Here is a 12,045-nt window from a genome sequence, read left to right on the forward strand (position 1 = left end):
GTGGAGGAGATGGATTGTTTATAAATAGAGTTTGTGGAGTTAGAGATATTAATATTTGTTTACCTATATTTGAATATTAGCCTGGGACTTGGTTTGGGAAGTCCGGGGGTGGGTGGGATATAATATAATATTGTGTAATACTTGTGATGTTTTTTTTGTTTTTTTGGAAAATAATAAAAATTTTATATTGAAAAAAAAAGAAAGCAAGAGCAACGGAACATAAGAAATAACATACTACTTAGAATATATATCCCTCCTAGATTAACATGTATTTATTTCCTCAAATTTCTTATTCTTTTTAACCATAGTTAAGAATATATTTAATCTTTAGACATTCCATTCAATAGATCTAGGCATCTAATCCCTTAACTCTGATTCAAAACATTTTTATATACTTTTCTTAAATTCAGTCACATTTAAATATTCTAAAACATTTCATCCCTCTTAGAGTGGTATATTCCAAAGTTTTTCTATTTCTTTAACCATATTCGAACACATGCTTTTTTTAAGTATTCTCTCTGATATGTCACATCATCTATTTTCTTAGTTTCCATCTTAATCTTTTTTCTTTGCCCAGAATCTTTCTTAATCAATGTACTTTGCTGAATCAAAAGGTTTTCCCATATGATCATAGGTATTGCTGTAGATATAGAAAGTAAATCAATGTCTTTGTCATGGGTCATTTGCCCACTCTTTTTTATTAGAAATCTTTTTCCTTCCTTTTGTCTCCACTTCTTTTGTCACTTTTTGTCTCTCCATCCAGTGCTTTCTCCTATCCTCAAATTTGCTTTGTAGTGTTGTAATATAAGTTGTCTTTTCTTCCACTTGAACTAAATCATACTCTTTTATTTTGTGGAAGTCCATCTTTAAGTTTTTATCCTCTGATTTATGTTCAATCATCTCTGCTGTATTCTCCTGAGAGTTTTTTTTTGGAGTAAAATTAAATTGGAGATAAGTTGATTTATACTTTCAAAGTTGTTCTGTATTTCTTTGTAGTTTAAAATAATTGTCCTTTGACAATGGTTGCAGCTTATCATATGTTTCCTCTTCTGAAGTATACACTGTTTCTGTAGGTCTCACTTTATCTAAACAGCTGTGTTTATTAAAACTTTGAAGGCCACAGGCAGAGATTTCATAATCCTCATCCACCAGTAGGTGTCAGCATTGGATCATTTTTAAGTTCAATCTAGTCTTTTTCCTCCTTAAAGGGTTAGATTCGCCTCTTCCAAAGCCAAAAAGGTGGGGGGAACCCTCCCCCTTTCACTCTCAGAGGTTTATTTTTGCTTCTTGGGAGTTCTCCTCTTCAGGAAAATAAGTGGGATAGAGAAAATCAATTCTTACCCAGCTTCAAACGTGCTGTTCACAATCAGCTTAAAGTAGAGCTTTTGACATCTGTTGCTTGCAGCTGGGGCTAGACAATGGAGTTAGCTAGCATTTCTCCTGTTGGTTTCTGGAAGGCTTCTCCTGGACCGATCGGGGAGACTGCCATCTCTCCTAGGTCCCTGGCACTACCTTCCTTCATTGCCACCTCTTCGGGGTGGCTTCTGGCCCATTTAGGGTCCCCAAACAGGAAGAAACTCAGCTGGAGGGCTCGGCATCCCAAATCCCTCAACTGCTTTCACTGCTCTGGATTGAATAGGATGTAAAACCAACTAGATACTTGTGGGAAAAGAATTACCACTGTCAATTTACCTTTACTATCAAAAGAAGATACAAAGGAAGAATCCTGGATAGTCTATCAACAAGTACTGCATTCTTCAATACTGTTCATAATTTTTTCAAGGAGACTTAAGAAGGCACAATTGAAATTTGAGAAACTTACTGATGCTTAAGAAATATTATGCTATTTATGCTTATTATGCTGATTTTGTGATCAATATTTCACTGAACCATGAACAATTAATTCAGATTTTTCTTTTTTATATTTATTTAGTTAAGAATTATTATTGCAACCATAGAAACCAATACAAATTAATAAAACATAAATGAATAAAAAGTAAAAGTAAAAGGTGCTGTCGTATGTCCAGTGTACCATCATTTTCCATCTCATTCTTATAGCCTGTCACTTTTAAATGCACTTTCAACTCAATCTGTGTTGTATGAAATAGAACTTGGCCTTCTTCCATAAAATCTTTTAAATGTAATCTATCTATAGAGGCAGATGCTATTAAAATTAGCATCAGGGTCCACCATTCAAAAATATCCTTTAACTTACTCAATGCTATAAAACCTGTCAATCCAAAAAATTTCTAATAGTCAAAAGGCAGTTAAGAAGAAATTTCCAAAAGTGATTAGAAAGGAAGTTTGTAAATTTAGTGTCCCTTCTAAAGTGCCAACCAGTATCTGAACAAACGTACAGGTATAGTATAGGGGATACCTTGCTCAATAGTAGTAACTGTGAGAGGGATCTCGGAGTCCTAGTGACAAACATTGAAATATGAGCCAGCAGTGTGCTGCAGCTGCCAAAAAAGCCAACACAGTGCTAGGCTGCATTAACAGAGGGATAGAATCAAGATCACATGAAGTATTAATACCACTTTACAATGCCTTGGTAAGGCCACACTTGTAATACTGCATCCAGTGTTGTCACCAAGATGTAAAAAAGATGTTGAGACTCTAGAAAGAGTACAGAGAAGAGCAACAAAGATGATTAGGGGACTGGAGGCTAAAACATATAAGGAACGGTTGCTGAAATTGAGTATGTCTAGTTTAACGAAGAGAAGGACGAGGGGGGACATGATAGCAGTGTTCCAACATCTCAGTGGCTGCCACAAAGAAGAGGGAGTCAAGCTATTCTCCAAAGCGCCTGAAGGCAGGACAAGAAGCAACGGGTGGAAACTAACCAAAGAGAGAAGCAACCTAGAAATAAGGAGAAACTTCCTGACAGTTAGAACAATTAACCAGTGGAACAACCTGCCTCCAGAAGTGGTGAATGCTCCAACACTGGAAGTTTTTAAGAAGAAACTGGAACCAGGACTTCCAGTTCCGGATGGCGGCGCTTGCAGCTGTGTGAGGAGACTGCTCTCCTCACCAGCTGATTCTCCGCTGCCGGTAAACCCCTTAATTGGGTCGAAAAGCTGCCTTGGAGGGGCGTCTACCGGTGAGGAGGTCCTCGTTTTCCTTGGGAGAGCAGCAGCTTCTTCCAGGGACCGAGATTTGCTCCTTTGGGCCGACAGTGGAAAGAACGGCCGGTAAAATGGCCGTTCACCTAGCCGCTGAAACCAGATGTCAGAAGAACTTCTAAGCACAGGAACCACCATGGCTGAGCCGGGTAAGACTTTTTACCTTCCCTCTCTTGATTTTTCCTTTTTTTTGTGTCTGTAAAAAGCACCTTTGAAATTACTTCCCTGCTTTGAGAAGGCGGCGTTGTTGAGTTTGGGAAAAAGAAGCTTATGGATTGAATTAATTTAAAGTGACCTTTTTTTTACCTCTATTTTTATTTTTATTTTTCACTTTGGGGTCTTGGAAAACTTTTTAATATTGAATCTGCTGATGGATTTGAGTTGCTTTTTTTCCTCCGTGTCTCCTGATCTTGTTTGTGAGATTTTTGGTCTGTGGGAGAAGATTTTACATTGTGCTGAGGACACCTTGTGGAAAAAGCTAAAATTGCAGTTTTCCCCCTTTTCTGGTGACTCAGATTGATTTTGACTTTCAGATTACCACAAAAGGAAAAATACAAAGAAAATTAACAGCTGTACTGGTGGGAGTGGACATTGATTAAATATTTTCTACATAGCCTCTACTAAATGATACAGACTGTTTCTAATCATTTTTGGAATGGAGCAACCCTTGGTTCAACTTGACTATAAACTTATACTGAAAAAACTTTATGAAGCTACTGATGAGATACGTTTGCAAATAAAAGAATTTACTATGGAAATAAAAAACAGAAATTCTGCCTTGAATCAACAAATTGACTCCCAGACCTTATCTGAGCTTTCTAGAGACCAAAAAATTACAGAAGCGGGACTAACTAAAGGTAAAGAAGACTTTATTCTACTTTATATGCGTACGGATGAGATTTCTGAGGAACCAAAAAGGATTGTAAGTAATTCACTTACGTCCTTAAAGCCAATAGAAATGGACAGACAAATACAACGAGCTGAGAACTATGGTAGCTTGGATAAACAACTATCATCTACAAAGTTGGATATAACTGAGTCGGCTATTCAACAGTTTCAAATGTGGAGATTTGACTTTTCAAAACAACAAGGGACTACCTACAAAGGAGCTAGGCCTCTACAACAGAAAAGAGGACATCTCGGGTTGATTCAAAGGATTCTACAAGGCATAAAGAGTGACTTGTTCATTGATATAGAGGCCTTGTTATGGAAACCAATTTGGCATAAAAGGAAACCTAGAATAAGATTTAAGGATGTGACTTAAGGTTTTAGGTAATGGATCTAAAAGGCTTATCAGATATGGATTGATTTATGGCTTAAAACAGTTAAATAAGAGATTAGATTGAATAAAAACTAATTAAGGTTTGAACTTAATAATAACTTGTTTTGTCTATGTATTAATATGCTTTGGATACAGTAATTTTGGGAGGACGTTAAAGAAATTTGATATAGATATTGAGGGATTGATTGTTAGATTAAAAAGAATAATAGAAATAGAAAAGTATTTTTTCTCTTTTCTTTTTGTCTTGTCTTTGGGTTTTTTTTGTTTTTTTCTCTTCTTTTTTTTCCCTTTCTGATTTGAATTAATATTTTCTTTTCTTATTAGAATTGATAATTACTTGTAATGGAAGAGGAATAAGAAAAATGGATGAAATGATATAATAAATGCTTATTGAATATATTAAGGAAAAAGGTTATGGGGAGACCTCCGAAGTGTTAACTAGGTATTTAGATTAGAAATATGGAACATAGTAAGTGAAATAGGTAAACTCAATACAGGATTTGGATTTGTAGATCTATTTAGACGAAAGATTATTGAGGATTGCTATGATTGATTTAGTTGCATTGTAATATATCAATTTGAATATAATATGTCATTAGAGGGAAAAAAGAAAAGGTTTTTAATGACTTAATTTGAACTTTATGAATATGACTTTGTTTTGTGGACAATTGACTGCCCGGCCACCATGTTGTTTCTTAAGCACTTGTTTGTAAAATGAAAAAAACAATAAAACTTGTTTAAAAAAAAGAAGAAGAACAAACTGGACAGCCATTTGTCCGAAATGGTATAGGGTTTCTTGCCTGAGCAGGGGGTTGGACTAGATGACCTCCAAGGTCCCTTCCAACTTTTTTATTATTATTATTATTATTATTATTATTATTATTATTATTATTATTATTATTATTATTATTATTATTATTATTATTATTATTATTATTATTATTATTATTATTATTATTAAGATAGGTTTTCTCTTGTCTACCACAGCACTAAACCTTTTGGAGACCACTGTTTGGTGGTCTCCTCACAAAGAGCAGCTGCCTAGAGACCTTCTGTGGGAGATCTCAAGTCCTCTCCTTGTCTGAAGAGGGATTATTGAAGAGTCAGTCTGTTTTCTGGCTTTCATTCTACCACAGTCATTTCTCTTTTCATGGAGCCATCTTCAGTTCACAATTACTCCCCTGGAAGCCCAAACAATACGTTTTAAATGTTCATCACTAAACTATACAACCAGTGGTGGGTTTCAGCCAGTTCACACCACTTCAGCGGAACTGGTAGCTAATTGTTTGTTGCCCAGACCCAGAATGAACTTAAAGAAGTGGCATCCACACAGAGAAGCAGTTATTCACATATTTGAATCCCACCACTGTATACAACCTGAGGTAAAGTTCAAGATTTCCAGGCACTACAATATTACTACAAATGAATTTCCTTTTACGCTTATTAAATCATTAATACATTCAATATATTCTTTTGCTTACCCATTTGGTCAGCTATCTTCCCTTCTGGACACCGTTTACAGTCATAGCAGCAAGATAATTTCCCTTCCACTTTTATCTTGCTATGGCCAAGGGGACATTTCTCATTACAGATGGAAAGAGGTAATGTCTGTTGATAAATAAAATCAAAATTATTTCACATAAAGAAGTTATGTTTCATGATTTATAACTTTTTGTTATAAATCATAACTTTTTATCAAATACTCAAAACCTTTACATCAAATCTGAAACTTGCTATTCCACTTTTCAGATTTGTTTCCACTTTAAATTCCCCACCAAATCCCTCAACCTCTCCTTATCTCTCACCTATTACTAATGATGTGATTGTGGCAAACATTGTATTGTAAAAATCTGTTCTGAGAAAACCAGTATTAGAAGCTGCTTGGGGCAGTTTTTAATTCTGCAGCCCTTAAAAGACACTTTCCTTAAGATTCCAATCTTGTTTTCAGTTCCTACTCATCTTAGAGCAATTTGTGTACTTGGTACAATGAGGTGAAGTTCATATAGAATCTATGATAAGTAAGATCACTTTTTACAGTGTGGAGCTTATTATCATTCAGCGTAGTCTATCTGTATATGCCTAATATGGAGCATGCTACACTTAATGCCAATTTGGAAATATCAGAGGCTAAGGACTGTGCTCTATTTAGTATAATATGCAGTTACTGTGAGTATCAATATACCATATTTTGGCTACATTCTGATTTATTTTACTAAAATGCAGTTTCTTTAATATTATATTCTTTATTTTATATGGATCTGTGACAACATACACATGAAAAATGTATTTTTTGATATGCTTTCAATGTCTGCATAGATTCCCCTGCATCGCTACGACATGCATTTTGAGAAGTAATCTGTCTCAGATAAATTAACATAAGATTATTAATTCTGTCATTCTAAAATTAAAAACCTGCCCGAAATGTAGGCTCCAATCAGTCACATAAGCATTGAAGCTGATTAGTTTTAAAGAATTTGAAGCCCTAGTATTAAAATTCTTTTTTTATTCCACAGATTTTTATTTAATTTATTTTATTAAAATAAATATATAAACGGAATCAATTTAAAAAATCATTTAAAAACAGTATAACAATTTATTAGCAAATTTATTATGATTGAATATTAAATAATTGTGAGTAATCTTAACTTTATTAATAAATTATATAGTTATACCAGTTATGCCATATTCTTTAATATGCTGAATGTGTTAACTTTTTCATGGGCTATATTTTAGTTTAACAACTGTGGCATATGATGGCAGGAATCAGAATTCAAAATTGAGTTACTTTCAATCTGGCTGATATTACCAGCTATGTGAAGGTTGCATTTTTGTTCAAAGCTTGGACCAGATTTTTTTTTAAAAAAAATGGATTTTTTTTTCTTCTCTAAAAATGCCTTGCATATAATATTGATCATAGCCTTATTCTCCTTTCCAAAAGATTTTTACTTTGGATACACCTATCAATGATTTTAAAAAAGTTCCCTTTTGTTGACATCATCATTAATTAGGGGAATATGATTCTCTCATTAAGATAAATAAGCATATGATATCATTTATAAATCAAATTCAGCATTTTCTCTAACAAATGTAGAAAAAGATCACAAACCAGTTATTTTCCATCATATTCTTTCCCTAATTGATTAGTGTATGTTATTTATTTTTATTTTTTTTAAAGTGTCCTCTCCTTTTTAAAATGACTTTTATCAATAATATGCATCCCTACTAGCATATTTGAATTAGAATAGCTGGCTGGCTGGAATTTTCAGGAACAAATATTTTTAATATATAATTTCTGCTGACTATTTGATCAGTTTTAAGGGAGGTAATTCAAAATTTAATTTTAATGAGATGAAATCATAAACAATGTATGTCCCACTTTTTAAAATATTCTCTTTCAATAAGTCATTCATTTTCAATCTCTGAACCTATATAGATTTCTAGAATTTCTAGATTTCCATTCTTTTACTAGTATACATCTTGTATACTGGGATAGAATTGCCTTGGAACTCCACTTGTAATTCAGGTTCCACAAACTGTTCAACCAACAGTCTCAATAAATTTTATGATAACTCATGTTCATAGACCTTTATATCCCTTTATATAGCATGGGTCCAGGGTAACTGAGAAACTGCCTTACCCAATGAGATTAAGCCATTCCATTTGTTCCAATGGAAAGAGCTAATTCAAATCCTTTTGGTCAATGAATTTTAGCTGGTAGGATCCGGGAGAGGAATCTTTTCTGCTGTGGACTTGCCCTATGGAATATTCTCCCATCAGAGGTGAAGTCTGCCCCACATCCCTGGCTTTCTGGAAGAGCCTAAGAATTTAGTTCTGCTGCTTGACCTGGGTCCCCAACAGGAGACTGCTATATTGGAGGGTGGCTGATAATAGAAAAATATTCTCACTCCTAGGAAAATACTCACTCCATCATATTGGTTCTTAATTTTTAATATTTTTACTCTAATTTTATTTTTTTTAGTATTTTCTAACTTTTTATTATATTGTAAGGTGTCCAGAATCACTGTATTAGTGAGATGGGTGATACAGAAAATCAATAAATTGATACATATCACACCCAAAATAGAAAAAAAAATCTGATATATGCATACACTTATACATACATGTGTCAGTAGCTGACTGATTTCATAATAGCAAAAAATGAGACACACCTGATTAAACTTGTGGGGCCAAATAATGCCCTTGGTAGAAATGGTGAGAAGATTGTCTGGGGTAGCCATAGGCTCAATTTTTCCAACTTTAACTCTTAGAAATGACTTATTTGGGAATATCAGCCAATTGGACACATCAAATCCAGTTACTAATTCTCCATTAGAGCCAAACGAAATATGTTCCCCTGCGGTGTTATTAAAGGAGACCTTTTGCAAAAAATGGTGGAGCTAAAGAAAAGAAAAGAAAAGAAAAAAGAAAGAAAGAAGAGAAAGATAGAGAGGAAGGAAGGAAGGAAGGAAGGAAGGAAGGAAGGAAGGAAGGAAGGAAGGGAAAGGAAGGAAGGAAGCAAGAAAGAAAATTAACAGAATTCTTTGAAGAGAATAAACAAATGTCAGTTTCTTCCTTATTATTTCAGTTACAATGAAATTGTCATGGAAAGGAAGGAAGGGAGGGAGGGAGGGAGGGATTATTCTTTGAAGGGGATAGCCAATTTCTTCCTTTCAATTTGGTCTAGGCTTAGTGGAAAATTGAATTATCACCACTCTACACCACCTCCAGTGCTTTTTTGTTAAAAAAAAGAAGGTGCTGGAACTCACACACGTCATACAACCCGCCTTGCCTACCCTAAAAGGTTCCATCCAAAAAAAGGTGCCTGAACTGCGTTCTGGGAGTTCTGTAACAAAAAAAAAGCACTGATAACTGGAAGAGAAATGTGTTCTCCATCACATACTTTTTCTATCTTATTCTCTAACGTTATTTTCATTTAAAAAAATCAGATGAGAATTCCATCACAAAATTAAGAAAGAGGAATTTGATAAATTATTTAATTGAACAATCCAGGAATAATGAATTCACACTGTTTTTATAAAATATACATAAGATAATCTCTAACATATAAAATTCTAAGACTTTTCTTCATAATAATAATAATAATAATAATAATAATAATAATAATAATAATAATAATAATAATAATAATAATAATAATAATAATAATAATAATAATAATAATAATAATAATAATAAAGTTGGAAAGGACCTTCGAGGTCATCGAGTCCAACCCCCTGCTCAGGCAGGAAACCCTACACCATTTTGGACAGATGGCTGTCCAGTCTCTTCTTAAACACTTCCAGTGTTGGAGCATTCACTGCTTCTGGAGGCAGGTTGTTCCATTGGTTAATTGTTCTAACTGTCAGGAAGTTTCTCCTTAGTTCTAGGTTGCTTCTCTCCTTGATTAGTTTCCATCCGTTGCTTCTTGTCCTGCCCTCAGGCGCTTTGGACAATAGCTTGACTCCCTCTTCTTTGTGGCAGCCCCTGAGATATTGGAGCACTGCTATCATGTCCCCCCTCGTCCTTCTCTTCGTTAAACTAGACATACCCAATTCCAGCAACCTCTCCTCATATGTTTTAGCCTCCAGTCCCCTAATCATCTTTGTTGCTCTCCTCTGTACTCTTTCTAGAGTCTCAGCATCTTTTTTACATCTTGGTGACCAAATAAAGATGGCCTTTAAAAAATTCAAAAATATAATTAAAAAATGAACTTTATACAGTTCATTGGCAAATGCGCTATTACCATAATTAATATTATTCTTATTTCCGCAAAATTTGTCCTTCCTCTCTTTTCATCTTGCCTTAGGATGAGAATTTTATTCTGAGAGAATGGAAGTAGGGAATAGTATTAAAATTTACGTGGAGACCTGGAAAATCATAGTAGCTAAGAGACTGTACTGTACCAAAAATCAGGAAAGCTGTCCAATGGAATTTACATTTCTCTAGGAAAAAAAATACATGTGCCCATTGATAAAGTTTTTACCTTTAAATCTTAATCCCACCAAAATTAAGACAAGTAAAATGCTATTGCTACTCAAGTAGCTGCCAAGGTTTAACACATCAATTTGTCAAATGTGCATTAAATACACATACATATATGCATGGATAATGCACACACACACATACACACACACACACACACATATATATGAGTGTGTGTGTCTTTTAAAATACTAAAAATGTGAATCCTGGGCATTATGTTGAGAAATAAAAGAAAAAACGAACACCAGGATAAAATAAACCAGCCTGTTTTATATAAACAAGTCTGTGGTTAAAAAGAGTCCTAAGCTTTTGTCCGGCCAAAAACTGTCGGCGTCATCAGAGTTAGAATAGCAGGAGATCGGGAAGACAGCTCATATAGCCTCCTGCCTCTGCGCCCGGCTTCTTCAGCGCAGAGGCAGGAGACTATAAAAGACTGAGGACCAGGGTTCATAAACATGAATTCGCTATTAGAAGGCAGGAGCAACGCTCACAAGTGTGGGCCCATATGTCCAGCTCTGGCCACACTTTCGATCTAGCTAATGCAGAGGTTATAAATCGTGAGACTACCAAGGGTGGCCGCCTACTTAAGGAAGCCTGGCTCTCTAATGAAAATTCCATCAACTGGCATATAGATCCTTTGCCGGCCTACCAGACTCTTAGGAGATGGGAAAAACAGCACCATGGCCTGCTGAGAAGACATTTAACTCTTCCTTGGCAGGATTGGGGCGGTAGAAGGATGGATGAGATGGGCACGATCTCTAAGAGAGAAGATGACAGCATTTCACATAATTGGGACGATGGCTCTATAGGTGGTGGGACGACCACGACTCCCATGGACCGAGATGATGGACCAAACGGCCCTAAGCCAAGGATGGAAGTGCTGAGGCGATCTGGAAGGAGGGGGAGGGAGGGGGAAGACAGAGAGCAGGAATGCCGGAACAGCTGCTTGTTGCAGGACTGGGGTGGGGGAATTACGACAACGGCCTTGGGGGTGGGGAAGGATAATGGTCCTGAGAGGGAGGGGGACAGGGCGCAGGGACGGATTGACAGCCACCCTCCAAGTGCTTGTACATGCTCCAAAAGAGCATTTGAGGATCATAAAATAACCAGTGAAGTCAAAGACAGTTTGCCTGAGGCGGAACAACTTGGCGCAATAGGGATTAACACAACCAATGGGCCAATGACGTGCTCAAGGAGCCAGGTGCAGAGGCAGGAGGCTATATGAGCTGCCTTCCCGATCTCCTGCTATTCTAACTCTGATGACGCCAGCAGTTTTTGGCCGGACGAAAGCTTAGGACTCTTTTTAACCACAGACTTGTTTATATTAAACAGGCTGATTTATTTTATCCTGGTGTTCATTTTTTCTTTTATTTTTGTCAACATATATATGTATGTATGTATGTATATATGTATATATGTATATATGTATATATGTGTATATATATATTTTATTTATTTATTTTATTTTATTGTTCGAATTTATATCCCGCCCTTCTCCTTGCGGACTCAGGGCGGCTGACAATCAATTAAAAACACCAATAACATCACAAAATTTAAAATTAATTAAAATGAAATATTTAACTTGTCTAATTTAAAATATAATTAAAAACCCCTCTAAAAACCCCTCTTAAAAATTACCCTAGGCCAGTCCCGCTTGTT

The 12,045-nt window shown here is 35.5% G+C and overlaps 1 protein-coding gene across 1 annotated transcript in view; it reads right to left on the reverse strand.

The window, feature by feature from the left end:
* The window catches only part of LOC114922516 (vomeronasal type-2 receptor 116-like), a 28,856-nt gene that overhangs the window by 9,700 nt on the left and 7,111 nt on the right, over positions 1-12,045 (reverse strand). The window contains exon 4 of the mRNA XM_029283970.1: positions 5,886-6,012. Within this exon, the coding sequence (XP_029139803.1) occupies positions 5,886-6,012 (127 nt within the window). The remainder of the gene's footprint in view (positions 1-5,885; positions 6,013-12,045) is intronic.

This window comes from Protobothrops mucrosquamatus, unplaced genomic scaffold, assembly GCF_001527695.2.
Source record: "Protobothrops mucrosquamatus isolate PMUCROS unplaced genomic scaffold, P.Mucros_1.0 scaffold303, whole genome shotgun sequence".
NCBI classification, from domain to species: domain Eukaryota; kingdom Metazoa; phylum Chordata; class Lepidosauria; order Squamata; family Viperidae; genus Protobothrops; species Protobothrops mucrosquamatus.